At 37.6% G+C, this 21,291-nt stretch overlaps 1 protein-coding gene across 5 annotated transcripts in view; it reads right to left on the bottom strand.

Annotated features, from left to right (window-relative positions):
- Positions 1-15,599: 15,599 nt before the first annotated feature.
- The window catches only part of zfp64 (zinc finger protein 64 homolog (mouse)), an 8,350-nt gene continuing 2,658 nt past the window's right edge, over positions 15,600-21,291 (bottom strand). For 4 of the 5 annotated variants that reach the window (XM_027144635.2, XM_027144638.2, XM_027144637.2 and 1 more), the window contains exons 6-7: positions 19,080-20,505; positions 15,600-16,069 (exon numbers count right to left, since the gene is read on the bottom strand). In XM_027144635.2, coding sequence (XP_027000436.1) covers positions 19,091-20,505 — 1,415 coding nt within the window. In that variant the 3' untranslated portion in view covers positions 15,600-16,069; positions 19,080-19,090. The remainder of the gene's footprint in view (positions 16,070-19,079; positions 20,506-21,291) is intronic. The other variant, XR_007139310.1, reaches the window with a different exon arrangement.

Below are 21,291 nucleotides of genomic sequence, written 5' to 3'. Positions count from 1 at the left end.
CTTACAGCTTATACCTGTCAAAGAGCAAAATTACTGGTCCCGTAATACATGCACTAAGTATTTTGACTGAATTTCAGACTTTTGTTGGATGGCTGATATATACGGTTGGGCTCTACTACACCTGCCCCTGTAGACAAGCTGCCACTGAATGCAGACTACTTTAACTTCTACCCTCGGGTCTCCATCGGGGGAACATTTGATGGCTTTGGCAGAAAGGAATTAATGTTAATTCATATAATGTATTCAGAAATTACGCTGGTGCTTTTACTTATAAGTTGCTCAGAAATTCCCGAGTACACAATTTAGCTTGACTGTATTCAGTTATAGAAAGAAAAAAAATATTCATAATCCGTTTTAAGTTGCTCTCTTTGAGTTCCTCTCAAAGTTTCATCATCATATCGTCTCAGAGATTTTCCTTGCCACCTTTGCATCTGGCTTTTATTCTGAAATTTTACATTTGCTATACATAAATCTGCTTTGAATGTCCACTGTTAAAAGTGCTGTACAAATAAAAGTGAATCGTATCAAATATCCCAGTGTCAGTATTATCTTGAGGAAGCTTATCACTTTGCGTTACCTGAGTCCTTTTTGGATATAATGCGGCACAAGAAAACATAAAATAATCTGCTTTGGTAAATAATATTAAAAATAAAATATCGAATAAATGCAAATATTCTAATTCATCTAAACTTTGTATGAATCCTGTTCTGTTTATCTGCCTAATATTTTTGTGCTTATGATATAATATGAAACCATTTGATATGAAATATGTAAAGAATGAAATGAGACAGAGTGAACTGTTATAGGAAAATCAGTATAAACTGTGTGATACGATGTGGTGTGATGTAAAGTAGAGTGTTATTGCCAACCTGACACGTCGTCTGCCCTTGAATAATTGAAATCAGCTAATTCAAATTAGGTGCAGGATATTCTGGCATACACAAAGACCTTGTGTTAGGGAGAGTTCTCCAATTCAGGTCATTTGGGGTGAAATTGGGAAGCCAACGGCCAGGTAGAATGAGCCGATCCTCAGCGACATTCTGGAGAACCTTTGGCCCGAAGAATGGTCATTCTTTCTTCTGTAGAATCTGCACAGAATTATCTCTGCCACTCAGCCTCACGGATGACCCTTTTTATTGTTTGCTTGGAAGTGAAGAGGCCTGGGAGGAGGCCCACGGATGTCAAGATCATGCTGTTCAATTGTATAAAGAGTTTGTCGACCAGTACCACACAGAGACACCGACCTATGAAACCCTGAGGGTCATGTATGGCTATCCAATTTCTTCTGTGCTGAATGAAAGCTGATGTCTCAATTAACAGATCCCTTTGTGATGTGATGTGTAATCTGCATTCGTCTTCTCGGTATCATCTCTCAGTTTCCGTGTATCTCCTCCAATGCGTAGTTTTCCAATTTGGATGTGGAAAACCACGCTGCCATTACCATTACCACTTCCACTGGACTTTGATTGACTCCCATCCAACTCCATGACCCAGAGAAACTGCCAATCACTACCAACTTCCACATCATCTGATGATCTCCATACTGAGCCACATGATCAATGCATAGTATCACACATAACCTAGCACTGCTTTCTAGACACATGCACCTGTTTTTGATAAGTACAATCTGTATAAATACTCTGCACTGTCCAACTTTATTCGATAAGTCTCACTCAGGGATTTGTGAGATTACTGAGCTGTTGCTTTGCATGTATGGTTCTCTGGTGTTGACTCGTGTTTCATTTGGTTTTGCCTAGTTTATGCCCATTTGCTAATGACCCAATTCTTTTGCATGTTTCCTGGTAAGAGTATTGTCAGGTCTTTCCTTGTAGCGCTCTTTGCGTGAGGTACTAAGTAAGGGAGAAATAAATACCCATCATTACAAACGTTCCGTACGTTATTATGTCCTGAAAGATGACTGACTCTATTCTCTATAAGGACAAAAATCTCAAGTCATATGATTATCATTGGCCAAAATACAAACAAGCACAAAAAACTCAATGTATTTTTCCATCAGAAAAGAAATCTGTACACTGTACACATATATTTCACTTCATATTTTGGTCAATTGAATGTGTTGTAAACACTGATTTTTGTTGCATATCTCTATGTTAAAGGACATGCAAATATTCTAGCAAGCAATATTTGAATTTCTACTTCAGGTTCCAGTTTGCGTTGTCAGATTGATCCAAACAAAGAAAGAAATATAGCACTTCTCTCTTGGCTGCAGATTTTTCACATAAAAAGTCTTTGATAGCTTAGCCATCTGGTCAGGGCCAAGAAAAGAAAAAAACTCATAAAAGGGGCCCTCCCAGGGTCAGGAGACCCTTGAAAATTGTTTTAGTTGACTTTACTAAAGTTGTCAGCCATGATATTGTCGTGAGTGTCAAATGTGAATTTTTGGAGTTTTCTTAAAAAATGTGGTCTAAGATCAAGGCACCTATTGTTTCAATGATTAAAAAAAAAAATCTAGAAATGACACGTTTTAGAGGAAATATTCATCAACCAGAGAAAACAGGCCAACTATTTCTCCAGATATGCTAGTACACAACTCCTAGAAAATTACTGAATTTCTTTCTTTTGCCGTAGGTATAGATGAAGCTATTGAAGCTTGTTTATTCATTTTACATTCAATTACACTATCAACATAAACGTGCAAGCAAACAATAGATATTCATGCATACAGTATGTGCGTGTAAATAGGACCACATAAAATTAGTACATCCAAGTCCAAAACTTTGGTAGACATTTTAATAAATACAGGTAACCTTATTCGGTAAAGCTGACAATCATAATGTAGTAGTCAGAGCTTGACTTTCTTCTGCCAGTTCACTGTAGATGTTCCCTAAGGCATCTTCATCAGTCCAGTTCCTCTTCCTGTTGAACACCCGAATGAGCTTTTCATGTGCCGTCAATTTAAAAATGTAACTTAAAATACGTTGTCTGAGATAAAACCCCAGACATATGAGACAAAAGAAAGTATCATCCATTGATGTTATCTATGGATCCGTAGATCACTTACACTACAGAGGTGACAGTAAATGATACGTACCCAAGGGTGTCATGGAAGAAGGGAAAAAATATGCTGAAGCAATCAGGGTATCAGCTGTGGTCCATTTAACACTGCAGATGTACACGGCTGAGAAGAATCTCACACGTCCTTACACACCACCTAGAGCCAAACACTAACTGTGAGCCCTATTTACGTGATCGAGTAGGATTGATTCATGTTGTGCAGATTGATGGGGAAATTATGTTAAAAAAAAAATACAACACAAGCACAGGCAGGGAAAATATATTCAGACTAGATATCAATCACACACCCAACATCAGTGCTGATTTAAAAATATCATTCTGACCTAGAAATGTAAGGAATACACAAATCCTGGGATCTTCTAAATAGTGCATGGGTAATTAAATAAAAATAATGAAAATTCCAAGTGTCCATGTGGATCTAGTTTCTCATAATCAGCATGACTCGAGAAAAGGAAAAAAAAAACAAACAAACACTTTTCTCACAGAACTTTGCCTCGGGGACTAGTCAGGGTGGAGGCATCATTAGAACAAGTGGTTATTAATCTTTCCTAATTGTGGGTTTCTGTTTCCGCTAAATAAGAGCAATGGTACTTTTATCAAGAGGACTGAGTTTATAGAAATCCATGCATAGTTTGGCAAAAGTCATACAACGACAGTAATAAGGTACTCGGACACATAAAAGGGCATTGCTTCTGATGTTAGATCGAAATCTCCTACAAATTGATTCAAATGGTGAGACATGCTCTAATATCACTACAAGATTGGATCTTGGGGACTCTATCAGCAGAACTGGTATTATCAGAAAGTTGCCATACTTTGTTCTGCATTCCACATCTCGCATAGTGATAGAATCCTCTTTTGGGAAGGAATGCATCATGGAGGAATAATTGCTCTCAGCTCTCTATGGGCACTCAGTTAAAAGAGTTTCAGATGGTTTGTGATCTCTCTGCACCACCCCTCCTCCTATGAAGAAGGGCAGGGGGGTGACAGGGGGAAGGGTGTGTTTGACTTGGGAGGTTATACTGGGAAGGGAGATTTGTTGCACCAACAAACATAAAAAAAATAAAAAATAAAAAAAAAATCCCCAAATTTCCTAATGATTATTTCATCCTTTGGATTTTTAATAATCTGAAAATGAAGGTTGCTATCAAGTGCTTTTCAAGCCACAGCCTTTACAATGAAAGTATCTCAGGTATTGTTTTTTTTTTTTTTGGCATTGAGTCATTGGTTTGGAATTTCTATGGCTAGCGGAGTAGGGGTCAAACTTCAGATTTTAATGATGTGCTCTTGTTCCAAGAGGTCAGTGTTATGGAGAAAATATGCAGCTATGTTCTATGGTTGTGGATAACACTTCAGAGTGGCCACGCGGAGAGCTTTCCGAGTCCCTGTTACTTTAATTCAGAAACATATCAGTGTTTAATCTGAAGTGATGACATATTTATATATGAGAATTTGCAAAATTGAGCTTAAATATTAATCATTAGTTCACACAAGCTCTACAAGACCTTGATGTTGTTGTTCAACACGTTCTAAAATAAATAAACCCTCTAAAACTGATTTAGCTCTTTTCTGGTGGTTAATCATAATCAGTAAAAGATTAATAAGTGGTTTGCATTAGTCGACATTAATGACATAAGCAATCCTTTATGAAGGATATTCAAAATATTACACAGAAAAATTCATTAGTAAAAAATGTAACTTAAATTCACTAACTCTAACTGGTATCTCATCTCCAGACTGATTGCTCTCTGTTGCAGCAGCCATTTGTAGCTCTGAGGGTTTATATTTGACCCCTGTGGATTTGATAAGACGGTGCAGCAGCTTTCTTTAGGAACTTGCCCTCTTGTCACCTCCCTTACTGGCACACGCAGGAAGACCCTTCCTTTCTGTGTTAAAATAAACCCCAATGAACTACAAAGCTTAAGACACAACAATTACCATCTGTTGCAAGACTATACGCTTGAGTAGGCTACAGGCAGATCAAGCTATGACAGTTCACATGAAGTACAATGCCCTAGTATGAAACAAACAAACAAATAAACAAATAAAAAAAATCATTAAACAAACAAACAAGCCGACAGAAAGAAAAACAATTAATATTGTTTTAAAACAAAAAATCTTATATATAAATAATAGAATAAATCACAAATACTTTATAAATATTTCTTATTAATATTTATGTTTATGTATAATGAATTTTAGCATGGATACTTTATCTAAACCTCCATGACCATATGAATGTTTAACCAAGATGTTATGAAAGTTTGAACATTTCTATTATTAAACATTAACTAGTGCATCTTAATTCATTAATATTGGAGATTTAAGAAAGCCAGAACTACAGGTGTGAGTTCTGAAGCCACACAAACACACTTACACCTTTATATCTGACTGATTATGTAATGAATTATGATTTTAGTGATAAAGTAGATGAGCTCTCATTACCAACATTTGTTTTCTGTAGATAAACTGTGATCGTGTGGCTTACTTAGATATTTTTGGTGGATCGTTCAATAAATGCCCTTTTTTAAAAAATTATTACTTTATGATGTTTGCTCTGAGGTCATGACCTGGGTTTTTTGCATTCACCCATAGCTCCCTACCTTTGCATTGTGTAGTGTTACGCGCCTATGAATCTGATGGCCCTATTGAAAGGCCGCATCGTTCAGCTTCCACTCCCACTTGGGGGATAATTAAAACAATCGAAGACAATGGAGAAGATTTTCATCCTCCCCCAAGCTAAACCATACCAATGCCTTGATGCCAGAGGGTTGCAGTTGCTCAGGATTAGACCCCCACCTTCCTCTAACTAACACATGCACCCACCCACCCACACCCACACCCACACACAGCCCCTTATTGCTCTGACCACTGCCTTATGGACAGCTGGTGTGGATGATGGATAGTTGACCTGTTTGACCCATGGTTGATTCAAACATTGAAAATTCTTCCAGTGCCAATGAATTAGCAGAATCCTTTTAGTGCACTGTGTTGTTCTCAAACATTTAACCGTTAAAAAAAAAAAAAATCTAATAAAAAAACAATAAATAAATAAATAGATTAATTAATTAAAACAGCAATTATTATAATAATAACAATAATAACAACAATAATAAAATAATATTAATAACAATAATAACAATAACAACAACAACAACAACAACAACAACAACAATAATAATAATAATAATAATAATAATAATAATAATAATTATTATTATTATTATTATTATTATTATTATTATTCCTATTATTATTATTATTATTATTCCACAGCTCCCTTGTTATGAATTTATTTACTATTTAAATATCAGTGTTAAAATATACATTCCAAATAGTAATATTTTAGGTATGTATTCAGTATTTATATATTTCTTTTTAATTTAATTCAACTATTTAATTTTTTAATTTAATTTCATTCATCTATTTATAAGCCTATTTGCCTACAGGTCCCTGGACCCCACCATCAGAATCATGGCATTAAGCTTGAAACCTGTTCCAGTTTTCATACTGTTAAAATATTGACAGAGAAATCAGTTTTCACTTCCATTGCTCATACGCAGCAGTAGTGATCCCACCCTTGGTCTGACGGTCAGTTCAGCAGAAATCCGAATATTTCAGAATTATGACCTGCTCCTGTGTGAACTTTAGCACAAAATGTGTCACTACAAAGAGAACCAGACGGAAGTAAGAAGCACTTCCCTTCACAAACCGTGCAATTAACACCTTGTTAAATGCACATAAGATCCTACATATGGGAGGAATTATTCCTCATAAAACGAAAAGAGTACACATGTGTACAACAAAGTCATGAACTTTTTTGTTTCCACAAAAGCTGGGACGTATCTGTTTTTTCTTTCAGTTTTTTCTCCCTTGGATAAACAATAATCTCAGATCCACAACAAGGAGCAACAAGTAGCACAGTTACGGACTCATTATTTTTCCTCAATAAGCACATGTATAAAAGATCCTCTTTCTGCTTCCTCCTGCTGTTTACTTCCTAAACAGTGACCCAAAAAAGCCTAGAGGTTTCACATCCTGAGGCACAGCAACTCAGGCATTAAATTGATGTTGCCTCTTCAAATGTGTGCCATTTTGACTGCATGTTGTGGCTTTATAGCACTCATTTAAACAGTCTAAATATGGGAGGGTCTGCAGGGTTGTTTTTTTTTTGTGCTATTAGAGTGAACCTGATGGGGCACGCTCACTCCGGGAATAAACACCGCTTTGCTCATTTTGCCAGGTGGGAGGTTGGAGCCTTCCAGCTCAGAGCCGCTAATTAGTTTTTACTCTCCGAGGAAGTGTGTTGCAATGTGTCACGTGAAGTCCTTAGCTGAGATTTAGGTAGCGGGAGGAAGTCGAGGGTGCACGTGGATTACAGTGGATTTACCTGTTAATGGATGTGAAAGGAAAAAAAGGTTTTTACTGACCATTAGTGTAGAGAATGATTTGTGCTTGTTATTTGTTCAGTACATAGTGAAAAGAAATCCATAGATGTTTTTAAAATGCAATTCTGAATGTCATGATTTTGAAAATGTCTAAAATATAAATATGACTAAAAAAAAAAAAAAAATCCCACAGGACTGAGCCCCGTTATGTTCAAATTATGATACACACATGAACATTAAACTCAACATACGTATCCAATGAATCTGTCCTCAGTATAAGAATCGCACATAGACCTGAAACCACACGGCATTAATCTACTGTGGAATTCTGTGCACTGAGCTGTTGACACTCTGCTGTCTCCTCAGAGCTTTTAAAGCAACACTGTTATCTCTCAGGCCAAGGCGTACTTATCACACAAAAGGGAACTGTATGTAACCAGAAACAATAGGAGTGATTGAGTGCATTCCTTCATGGGTGTTGGGTTACACCGCTCCTTTTTAATAGACGATATCTGACCAGGAGTGAGTGTCTCAGCGTGATCCTTATCAGTGTCACAAAAAAACACTACATTCTTCATAAAGCTAATTGGCTCGGTGCAATTAAAGCTGTGCAAACAGGAAGGAGGCCAAGGGACCCCCCGGAAAAGGAGACATTAATCGAGATGGACATAAAGAGTGTTGTGGCCTTGCAGCTGGAGAGGTGGAGATGCCATGAACTTCATCATGTAATCTAAATATTCTGAGTGATGGAACTAAGGGAAAGAAAAGAGGAGTTGTGTGCATGTGTGAAGGTATAAGTATACACATGAACTACCTCACATTAAAAGTGATGGACAAGGAAGGTAGGTTAAACGATAATAGCTATTCTACTCCATTAACATGAAATTCTAAAAATTCTCCATTGTTTCTTCACTTTTTTTTCCTACAGCAGTGTCATTTGGTCACATGAGTTCATCAGACCACCAACAAATTTGAACAAAACGGTGTGGGGGATGAGGGCCAAGGAGCTCATATGCTAATCTGGCAGATGTCTGCAGTGCCGGACACATTCCAGGCAGCTTATAAAAACAAATTGTTGCCTTTCTTTTGGAAGACGGCTTATGACCGTCCACCCAAAGGTCTACATAGACGTCCGATGGATCACATACAGCACCTATGCTTGCAAAATCAAAATCACTAAGGATTATACAGATTATATTATTATGTAAATAATCAGTCGATTTGTTATTACATTCAAATCCATAATTGTTACGCGAGTGAGCGTTCTTAGAAATCTTTACAGTGTACTTTAACGTATTGATAAAAATATCAACTTGTCTCACACACTAGAAGTTTTCTGCAAGTAATTTGAGCCCTTTACAGCAATTTGACCCCTTAGGCCAAGGCGATGTTTGCTTTAATAATGTGTTCACACACACACACACACACACACACACACACACACACACACACACACACACACACACACAATGAAGTTGTATATATGTTCTTACAATGCTAGTATTTCTATTCAAACTTTACATAAAATACTCTTAAAGTACATGGATATACACAATGTTTTCGGCACAGGCTAATTGCACTCCCGCACAGCTAGCTGAAGTGCTCTCCTTGACTGAATAAAAGCAATCTCTCTCCCATTATAAAATCTCAGCGAAAAATCTTCTGAGGGTCGATTGGCAGCATTTCAACTTTTCTGCCTTTAACTGGAATTCATTCATTGAAACAAGTCCCATATTACAGATAGCAGGCTTGGGTTTCATCTCAAATCAGTTCTGTGGAATGATCGGATAAAAGCAAATGCACCTTTCGAACCACGGCACAGCTGCGGCTAGCAACGAGATCATATTTCCATTGTGTTTGTTTTTCTTGCATAAGGTATGAGGAGGCAAAAAAAATATTGGCCTTCACCATTGCCATCTGTCAACTGCAGTGGAATCTTCAAAAAAGCCTAATGCTAATTTGTTTGCTTACCTGCATCTCCTGCATGGTTCACCAAACTGGCCAAGCTCCAGGTCTGAGAGGCTGACCACATGTCTCAGTGTGCAGTTTAGTTTTGCATACAGATATTAGTTTTGTTTATGAAAATAAACTGCAAACGTATCCCAGTAAACTTGACCTTCCATTAACGTGGATATAAGGTATCAGTTGAAGCCTGATGTTTACCATTACACAGCTGCTGGATGTTAAGAAGCCAAACTAAACCAATAATCATAATTGATCCTGATAATAATCAATTTATTTTTAATTTCCACACAATGGACTTGCCACTTCCTCTCTCTCTCTCTCTCTCTCTCTCTCTCTCTCTCTCTCTCTCTCTCCCTCTCTTTGTGTGTTTTGTAGTGATAACAAGTGTGTTCTGTTTTAAAAGAAAAGCTTTTTTGCTTAGCAAACTCACAAAAAACCTGCTGACTAGACAAAATAGGTCAAAAGTAATGGCTGAAAGTGAAAAACAAACAAACAAACAAAAAAACAAAACAAATGAAGGCAAACTGGGACACAGAATGTAATGCAGACATACAAACCTGCAAAAACAACACATGTATGTGTATCTCAGTGTACATGAGATGGATATGGTAGTCAGAAAAAAATAAAATAAATCAAGCACCAAACAACAAAGTATAGATTTTTAGCCACATAAATTCACAGCTAATGATTTGCAATATATTCTGAATGCTAGAAAAAATAAATAAAAACATCACAAACAAGGTGCCATCACTACAATAATAATAATAATAATAATAATAATAATAATAATAATAATTATTATTATTATTATTATTGTTATTAATAATTATTATTCTCATTATTATTATTAGTTATTGCTATTAGTATTTACAACAACAATATTAACAACAACAACAACAACAACAATAATAATAATATACAGTTTACCCCAGAATTCTTTGTCAAAATATTAAATAATTAATTATAAAATAATTCCAGGTTTGTTGAATACAATTTAATTGAATGTTTCTACTCACACAACATCTTTTATTATTATTATTATTATTATTATTATTATTATTATTATTATTATTATTATTATTATTATTATTACTGAATTAAGACATACATTTACTAATGATAAAACATTTCTGCATATTTCTTTTGGGAATATTGTTGCAGATTTCTTGTATTCTGTTAAAGATCCTACAGATTTCCTCAGTGAGACACAGAAAAAGTTTATAAAGACGTATCCTGTAGGATCTGTTGCCTCTCTACTCAGAATCATTTCTGTGTAATAAAGTTAAGCTTGATACATATTTTTAAATAATTGACAATACAAGAGCTCTGTGCTCATAAAGAACAGTCTATATCCCACTAAAATGGCAAACAGAGCCCAGGCCATTCTGAATGCCATTGCTATGCTGGAGTGTGGAATAGCATTCCTTTGTCCATGAAAGGACATTTATAGGGGTTTAAGCAGCACAGTCAGGCCCTATTCATTGTTTGAAAAACCATACTTATTTTTCTACCCCCTAAGCAACTGTTTTAAAACACTGCTCCCCATCTTAAAAGACCACAACAGAGTCGGTCACATCCTGAAAGCCCAGGATGAGTGTGAAACAATAGTGCAATGAATACACCGGCACACAATAGGCGCAAAGAATTTTACAAATAGCAATTCTAATTAACATGGCAAAAGAGAATATTTTTGCGATTTTACATTTCAATGTCATGTGGCTCATTCCCAGGAAGACGACTTCAGGTTAAAATGAATAACGCTGTTTAAATCACATCAATGAACTGATATCAATTCGGCAAAAATGATTAACATAATAGACTGATAATAAAGAATAAAGAACACACCTGGCCAAGATGCAAAAAAAACACAAAACAACAACAACAAAACAAATAACAAAGTCCTGGAATTTTCCAGACATATTAACATAATGTAAATGTGAACGTGATCTTTAACGAGTGTATATGATGGAAAGCATCTTTTGTCATGAGCCAGGATTGTTCTCACACCCGGTGTGACAATGTCCTCCTTTTTTACATTTTTTATATGTATATAATAACACAATACTCCATGCTTGCTGATTAATCCCTTTCACAAATAAACCTCTATTAATTTATTTAAATGAACGTTTAGGGGCAGTCTGAGTTGTTTTGCTCATCCTAAAATAAATAAATAAATAAATAAATAAATAAATAAATAAATAAATAAATAAATAAATAAAGACAATAATTTGAAATCCTCTTATTGGAACATATCAATACTTCAATTTTCCAATTTTCTATTGCAGAAAGTAATTTATATGAGGGAGAGAGAGGAAAAAATCCATATTAACATTGACCAGACCAGTTAATTACATTAGAAGCCATTCAGTACCTTTTGGTAATGGGCCACCAAATTGCATGCAAACAAAACAAAGGTCAAAAGCATATTGTTATCAAGCTGTGAAAAGAGCAGGGCCCGTGTTGTTGCATAATGCCTGATAAGCAGACCTCCCTCTTTCCCACTGATTCCAAAAGGCCTTGCTGAAAAAAAAACCCCAACAACTCTTTACAAACAAAAAAATTCGAGATAACACATAAAGAACAATACAAAAAGCAATGACAACATGCATAGAATGAAGAACAAACAAGTGGTTTCCCTTTCATCCTGTAAAGCTTTAACAGTTCCTGTCATTCCTTTTCCAGGATATCTTCAAGTTTTCTTTGATTTTTTTTTTACGTCAGGCATAGACACGCAGCAAAAAAAAAAACAAAACAAAACGAAAAAAAAAGACAACTCTGGACAGCTGTGAAGAGACACGGGTTCTTTTCCAAAGCGGTTTACGGCCCCATTCAAGCATTACCGTTTACACACAGGAAGGAAGGAACCAAAAAAAGGGGCCTTACTGTATCAAGAGGGCCATGGTGTTTTTTTTTTTTTTGTGTTGCTTATATTCTTTTTTGAAAACAGCCATAAAATGCTCAAAAGAGAACATACATTTTATTTATATATAATTTCCTACTGGAGATAATCAAAGAGGTTATTCTGAGACCAAAAATTCCTGTTCCTAATTTCTGGGAGCTGGAGTGTCTCTCAGTACTATGTAATTAGTCATCCTCCTATAGACTATAGTTTGTAGGACTGACACACAAGGTCATTAAAGGGTAGTAAAACATTGCATGAGTGTGAGAACTTTTTTTTTTAATTATTATTATTATATTATTTTATTTTACTTTTTTCAAACCTACTTAGAAAAAAAAACATTAAAATAAATGTACAAGTCGTGGAACAGAAACATGAGAGAGGAAAGGAGAGATGGAAAAAAAAAATACCTCCCTCTCCTTATGGATGCCTGGGATTAGGTGCTGGAAGTCTGAGAGATAATAGATCAAAGAGATGGAGCTGAGAGAACTTCTTGGGGTTTTTTCCCCCCTTCATGTAGCAATCATCTTTAAGTTTAATAGTGTTTTACAAGGGCTCAGGGCCGAGTGCTTTACTGCAGGGGAAACAGGCCATTTATCTGGGACAATAAAGCAGAAGAAAGTTTCACATGGATCAATAAGGCCTAGGATAAAAAAAAAGCAAATGGTCACTCAAAATCAATCAATAAGCGTATCTTCAAGATCACTTAGAACTTTTCGGTTGTCTTTCTGTTGTGAATTAAACACGGTAAACAGCTGAAGACTAAGTGCTCTGACAGACATTGAGGAAAAATGCCCAGCAATCTAAAAATGAAAGATTATAATAGGTCACATTCCAGCATTTCCGTCTACTCAGATCTGATCAGTGTGATTGGGTGAGGAATGTGATCACAGTGGAGATTTACTGACACCTACAGGCAGAGTGGCGTCACGACACTCGATAGAGGACTATAATAAAGGTGCTAATTAAAACTTGCAGCGACTTTACAGCGTCCCCAAGGTTCTCTGTTTAAAATAAGAACCACAGACCCTATCTGTGCGTAAGGGACCATAATTCCTGTTGACTTCTATCACAGTGCTGTTGGATTCTTAATACATTTCTTTGAATACTTAGAAAAAGTAATCTGTTCTGAAGATACTTTAAGAAAGAAAATAAAATGAACCGACAGTTAGAAAGCACTGACATTATCATCATCAGTAGTAGTAGTACTTAGTGAAACGATGACTGTGATAAGGGAATGACTGAATAGCTGGTTATGCAAGCAATTAGAGGAAAAAAACTCGTTTCACTGATGTTCAAAACCATCAAATGTAACTCAAACAATAGAATAATCTGATTTGTGCCACATCGAACCAGCTTGTTGATGCTGATTGTCCTAACAACATTACCTTCATCATATTTTAATCCCTAGATCCTGAAAAATAAATCTGTGTATATAATGTCATGTCAGATGTTCGTACTATATAACATAAATAATGATGTCCGTGAACATGACAAGTAAGATATATTGTTCACTGGTACATTTATTCACTTGATTAAAGATATGCTAAAATGGGTCCCTTACATTGAGAGAGAGCGAGCAGGAGAGAGAGCAAGCGAGAGAGAGAGAGAGTGTGAGTGAGTGAGTGTGTGTGCGTGCAAGAACGAGGGAGAGGGAGAGAGGTAAATAAAAAAGAGAGGTCAGCCTGGGCTGCTAAAGCTTTTAGCAATAACAAAAAAAGAAATCAATGCATACTTGTCCCCTAAGAGACCCACTCACATGAAGCTTCTTTTTCCTAACAAGATCCTGAAGGATTGTTCTGTACTTCTGTAGAAAGTGACAACAAGGTCACCAAATATTGACCTTTTTCACTGCATAGCTTGTGCTTTTAGAAATATAATGAACTTCTTTTAAGCTGTCTTTTAAGAACATGTCCGTTTTCCCGCATACGCTAAAACCTTTGACGAAATTCTCTGCACTGGAAATATTTCTTGATTTGCCAAAAAAAAGTTTTCAAGTTTCATTTTGTGTTGTAAATAATCATTTGAAAATTTATTAGAAATGAAATAGAAGCCAATAATTAGATATAATTAGACAAAATAATTTTTTGTGAGTGATGTGTCTTGGAAAACTCGTATTTCGATTCAACGTTATAGAAACGATATCCACCTTATTCCAGACCTGGTGCGATTTTTTTCAATCAGCTGTACTTCTGCAGTTGAAGTCTAAACCTTTCAACATTGTGTATTGTTCTGACATGCTTTTCTGTTCATCACGGCTGTACAGAGTAGTTATTTGTGTTACCACAACCTTCCTGTCAGCTTGAACCCATTTCTCCTCTAATGTCAATCATCAACACCTTCGCAGAGCTGCACCAGTTTCTGAGATAATTTCATCTGGGAGTCTGGCAACAACAAACATGACACAATCTAAAAGATCACGTTTTTCCCTGATTCTGATGCTCGATCTGAACATTAAATGAAGCTCTTGACTTGTATACATGATTTATTTAGGCACTTAGATTTCTAAAGTAATAAACTGTTAAAGGATACTCAAATATTAATGCAGAACAACAGAAATCATGGATATATCTGTAGTATTGAATATCATTCGTGGATGACATTTTAGACATTTTTTTTTGTTTTGTTCCAGAGACTTAAATCATAAATCTATGCAAAAGTGCACTGAATTTATCCTGTCAGCAGCTTATGAGAACATATTTGTCTTTAATTTGTCATCCGACAGCATTATGTGTATAAGAATGAGGTATCTTATGGCCCTAATGTCAACCTACCAAAAAAAAAAAAAAAGTTTACTAGATCTGAATTTGGTCTCATCAAACCGCATCGTTTTCTGGGACTTGACTGTCACCCAGGCAGACAGAGGAAGAAGCCACAAATATTATCGAGGTGGATTTGCTCGGATCGAACGTGCGCTTGTGGCTCAGGAAAACAGGTCTGATATGAAGTCTGGTGCTCAGGAGGACGCACAAACATATGGCAGTCATATTTCATGTGTTTGTCTCAGCATGTCTGCAACTGCCTCAGTGATCTTATCTCATAACTGTCACTGCACAACACACAGGAAATTAGATACACACGTGTTCCTGAGCGCAGACACGTAGAGACAAACTGTTCAGATGCGGACTTTTATCACCGCACCAGATCAAGAGCAGTCTTTAATGATACATCTCTGACAAAAGATGAATTTAGCTGTCATTTCATTAAAACCTCAGTACAGGAAAGTTCTTCTTCTGGTTTTTTCATTGCAACAGCTTCATCACTGATCTACTTTTATTTCCGTTGAAAGAACTGGAATCAGTTTTTTTTTATTAGCGTTTCAAAATCTCTTTACTGCCATCTACAGGGAAAAAACGAGTGACCGGGAACCTGAATGTTGGCAGGATTCCTAGAGTGAACATTTGAACTCCACGATTTGAGCCTTCACTGAATGATAAGACGTTATCATGTATTAGAAACAGAAATAATATTAACTAACAGCAATATAAAATACATCAATGGGAAAGGTAGAGTTTAGTACCTGAAAGTGACCCGTGCTGTAGAAGGAAGAAAAAAAAAATACTAGTCTTGAACGTTTCCAAGATGAAGCAGCCAGTCCTGGATTAAATCCTTGATGAGTGTTTATCAAAGATAATAATCAAACAAGTTCTTGTTCATGATCATGTGTTGGATGTGTTGACAAACACTTCAGCCAAACAATGGACTCATCTTACCGTTGCGGTCAGGAAAGCACTTCCGCTCCCACAAGGCAAACGTGGAGACAATGAGGAGGAGCTTCTTCCTGTAGGACATTTGGGTCATCAACATATACAACACTTATAGCATGGACTTTTTTCTGGACTATCACTCACTATCTAGCTACCTTGCAGAGCAAATACAGGTCCATCTCAATAAATTAGAATATCTCATTTGGAAAAGTTCATTTATTTCAGTAATTCAACTCAAATAGTGAAACTTGTGTATTATATCAATTGAGTACACGCAGACTGAAGTAGTTTAAGTCTTTGGTACTTTTAATTGTGATGATTTTGGCTCACAATACATTGATTGGCTCTTGTACATTTTTTTTGCCTCAGAAAAATTTGAATATGGTGACATGCCGATCATCTGATCAACTCAAAACACCTGCAAAGGTTTCCTGAGCCATCAAAATACTCTCTCAATTTGGTTCGCTAGGCTACACAATCATGGGGAAGACTGCTGATCTGACAGTTGTCTAGTAGACAATTATTGATACCCTTCACAAGGAGGGTAAGCCACAAACATTCACAGAGTGCTGTATCCAAGCATGTTAACAGAAAGCTGAGGGAAGGAAAAAGTGTGGAAGAAACACACACCGCAGCATTGAGAGGCCTGTCAAGCAAAATCCATTCAAGAATGTGGGTGAACTTCACAAGGAATGGACTAAGGCTGGGGTCAAGGCATCAAGATTTAATTTAATTTAACTTTTAAAAAGCATGTAAAAAAAGTGGCTAATACCATCAGATATAATATGGCTAACTTTAGACACATTAGGCCGTATATAACAATAGAGGCAGCCAAATTATTTATGCATGCCATGATTTTTTTCTCACATATTATTCTGTTTCACAATTTGGTCCCAAGTAAATATGACAACTCTAAAACCAATTGAGACCCGTTATAAGCAAACCTTAAAAATATTAGATCAAAAACCTATCAGTTATCACCACTGTAATATCATTACTAAATACACCTTATTCAATTTTAACATTTTTTTTTTTACATTTTCAAGATGCCTGTCTCATTTTTAAAATTTTACATGGGCTTGCACCCCCACCACTGCGTGAATTTATAAAACTGAGGAATAACAGTGATAGGGCAAACAGGGCAGCTACCAGGGGAGACCAGGGGTGTTATACAGTATAGGCAAAGTAAGTTTGGTCAAACAGTCTTTTCAGTACGGGCCTCAAATTATTGGAATTGCTTTAAAAACACTCAAAATTGCAATCATTAATAGTTAACTTATTTTATTTTTGGCACTGCCCATTTTTGTATTGTATTTATTATGTATCTAGTGTTTTAATCTGTTTTGTGCTTTTCCATGTATTTCATTTTTGTACTATGATACTGTGTTGACCTGCCAAGGGATAGCATAGCTCTTTAGCTTATTCTGGCACATTTACATTTTGAGTGTAAACAAAAAATGTTGATTGATGTGCATTGTCCCTTTCAAAAAAAAAAAAAAAAAAAAAAAAAACCACACACACACACACGTGTCAAGGAATTTGGCTACAGTTGTCGTATTGCTCTTGTTAAGCCACTCCTGAACCACAGGCAACGTCAGCGGCGTCTTAGCTGGACCAAGGAGAAGAAGAACTGGACTGTTAACCAGTGGTCCAAAGTCCTCTTTTCAGATGAGAGCAAGTCGTGTATTTCATTTGGAAACCAAGGTCTGGAGAACTACTACCCCTTTTCCACCAAAAAGAACCTGGGTGCTGGTTCAGAGCTATTGCTGGTGCTGGTTCAAAGTTGGTTCCACTGGCGAACCTTCTAAGAACCGGTTTGCCTTTCCATCGGTTAGAGAGCCATCACAGAGCCGAGTCTGACGTCACTGTATACGTGTCATGTTTCCCAGCAATGTGGGTGCAGCAGCAGTAAACACAAACACCAACAATGGCGGATGTTGCTTTACTGTTAATGCTCATGGCTTTGTGAACCTATATTGGGATCCAAACGCGGCGAATCCAACGTGTACGTGCAGCTCCGTGTAATTTGTACAAACGGAGGTAGTAATCGAGAAAGTACATAACATTATTAAATCATTAACACAGAAAAAAGTTAGCCTTAGCCTGTAGCTACCTTCTGTCATGTGTGCTGATAATTGATCATATTGCAGTAAAGTAAGAGTGTATTAAACATTGGTATATTATCAAATGCGCTAACAGTAGCCCCGCCCCCAGCCCCTGACGTAAGCAGTTCTTAAGTCTAGACCAGCAACAATTTGGTGCTACTTAAGAACCACTTTTTCTGGTTCAGAGCTGGTGCTTTGGCTGTCGAAAAAGAAAGAACTGGTTCTAAATTAGACTTTGGCTCCGGACCAGCACTAAAACCGCCTCGGTGGAAAAGTTTCCACAGTCTGTGATGAATTGGGGCGCAATGTCATCTGCTGGTGTTGGTCCATTGTGTTTTTTGAAAACTAAAGTCACTGTACCCGTTTACCAAGAGCACTTCATGCTTCCTTCTGCTGACCAGCATTTTAAAGCTGCTGATTTCATTCTCCAGCAGGATTTGGCACCTGCCCACACTGCCAAAAGCACAAAAAGTTAGTTAAATGACCATGGTGTTGGTGTGTTTGACTGACCAGCAAACTCACCAGACCTGAACCCCATAGACAATCTATGGGCTATTGTCAAGAGGAAAGTGAGAAACAAGAGACCAAAAAATGCAGATGAGCTGAAGGCCACTGTTAAAGAAACCTGGGCTTCCGTACCATCTCAGCAGTGCCACAGACTGCTCACCTCAATGCCATGCCAAACTGAGGCAGTAATTAAAGCAAAAGGATCCCCTACCACGTATTGAGTACATATACAGTAAATGAACATACTTTCCAGAAGGCCAACAATTCACTAATAATGTTTTTCACTATTTGAGTTGAATTACTGAAATAAATGAACTTCTCCACAATATTCTAATTTATTGAGATGCACCTGTAAAATTTTACACATTATTCCTAATAGTCATACTGACCCAATCTCCCTTCCTCTGTAGTAATATAAAAATATCTCAGTTAAACCTAAATATAATGAAACAAATCAAAAAGGAGTATGAACCAAAAACATGCTCAGTGCTCAATACTGTCTGGAGGATTCGAGTCAGAGAAGATGTGATGGGGTGAGAGCTGGTAGATGGAAGCCTGATGATCCTGCTCTGAGATGGACAAGGTAACATTGTGTACAAGAAGTGAGCGAGACGACTCGACGTTCATATCAGGCGCAACCAAACCGTCGTCCAGAGCTGGATTTCCCTCCCCTGAATGCTTCATCTCATCCACAGATGACGGCCTTTCAACAACATCCAGTGGAGATTCGAAGTTTGCTGTTGTTGCGGTATTGATGGAAGCGTGATCCTCGGTGACCACAGTGACCTGCTGGATGAGTGCGTGCAGGCTGTCGAGGTCCGAGCATGCCGTGATGAAAGCGTGGCCGCTTTCTGTGGATGAAGTGGAACTGATGAAGGTCTGAGTCTCTATTGAGGCCTGAGAAGAAACATTTGTCTGCAGAAGAGGGTTTTCTTCACTGCTACTGATGTGAGTTAGTAAGACAGTCTGGTGCTCGAGGCTGCCCTCTGGTGGGGTCATGTGCTGCACGGGGGTTAACAGACTGACCTGCTGTATTACAGGGTTGAGAATTACATTCTGCCCTTCTGAACTAAGTAGAACTGTTCCAGGTTTAGAAGATGGGATGTCCACTGCTGCCTGAATGAACGATCCGTCTTGACCTAAAGGGGGCGCTACAAAAATCTTCAGCTGCGTGTTTCCGTAGGCAGGAACGGACCCGTTTGCGAGAGTCACGGAAACCTGCTTTAGCTCTTTATCTGTTTTTTTCACAGTACTATTGTGAGTTTGTGACTGTGCGATTCTGAGCTGTTTTTCCGTGTCATTATGTTGCCTCTTATGACTTCGCAAGGAATCTTCTCTCACGAATGAGGCGTCACACAGGTTACAGCGGAACGCCCGAGCTGCTTCGAGCTTAACACGGTACCGTGAAGCTGCAGGACTGGGTGACTCATCTCCTGCTTTTCCTCGTTTGGCACTCTTGCTCTGCCCTTCCACACCATTCTCTCTATGGCACTTCCTCATGTGGACGAGCAGGTTGGCTTGCTGCTTGCTGGAGAAGGTGCAGCGTTGGCATGTGAACGGTCGCTCGTCCGAGTGCACGCGTTCATGTCTCTTGAGCGCCCCCTTGCTGGTGCAGGAGTATGGGCAGCAGGTGCAGCGTAGGGGGCGGGCGGGCGCGTGCAGGCGGGAGTGGGCACGAAGTGCTGCCTTGGCTGTGCACTGGAAGTCACATTCTGTACAGGAGTAGGCACCATGTCGCAGTCGGGCATGAGACTTCAGGTTGGCTTTCATGGCACAGCGGTAATCGCAGAGCTCACAAGAATATGGCTTCTCGCCCGAGTGCACACGCGCGTGACGCTTCAAGTCCGAGTTGATTTTGAATTTGGCACCGCACTCACCACACTGGAATGGGGCATCACCTGAAAGATAGAATCACCTATAAATATCTTACACACTCTCTAAACACAAACGACTACAAACAAACTTCACACTCCTAAATTATATTATGGTTATGAAGTCTGCATATGCAAACTGGACTAAATGGTTTGTAACTCTGGTTGCAGACTCTTGTTTAAAAGGGTTTCAGAAATGCGTCCAGTCAGAACTAGCCTTAAAAAAAAGACTGACAGCAAATGGCAAAAAACATCAAGCAATACGCTGATCTCTGCCACAAAGGGGGCACATAATTGGCTGTATAATTAGTTCTTTCGTGTAGCTGCATGACTTATTAATTAGGTGTTAAGATCATTTCTACACACTCGAGTAGAATTGTATACTGAACAACAGACCGGGTTTAAAAAAATGTATTAATGAATCTGTATTAAAACTATATTAAAGTGCTTCTCACACTTGAAATATTTCTTCTGGGTCATTAAACAGAATCCTGGGTTAGCTTTAAATTGCGGCTTGTCTGTTGCCTTTTGTTGTACATTTTCCTGAGATGCACAAAAGAAGAAAACGAAGACAAAAAGACACAGAAGTGCAAATGCTATGAATAGTATTTAAATTCTTTTGATGCATGGAGAGAGTTGTGTTGAGTTGTACAGCTGTTATTGGTGACTGCTCATTAGTTTTCCCTCAAACTCGCCAACTCTTTACACGACACGCAGGTTCATGTGGCTGCAAGCTCTAAATCTTATTTTTATTGGACTTATTTTATTGGAACTAACTGCAGGCTGATACACAACAGACAACATTGTCTAAAC

This window comes from Tachysurus fulvidraco, chromosome 23 (genome assembly GCF_022655615.1).
Source record: "Tachysurus fulvidraco isolate hzauxx_2018 chromosome 23, HZAU_PFXX_2.0, whole genome shotgun sequence".
NCBI lineage: Eukaryota > Metazoa > Chordata > Actinopteri > Siluriformes > Bagridae > Tachysurus > Tachysurus fulvidraco.
This window is presented reverse-complemented; position numbering and strand designations above follow the sequence as displayed.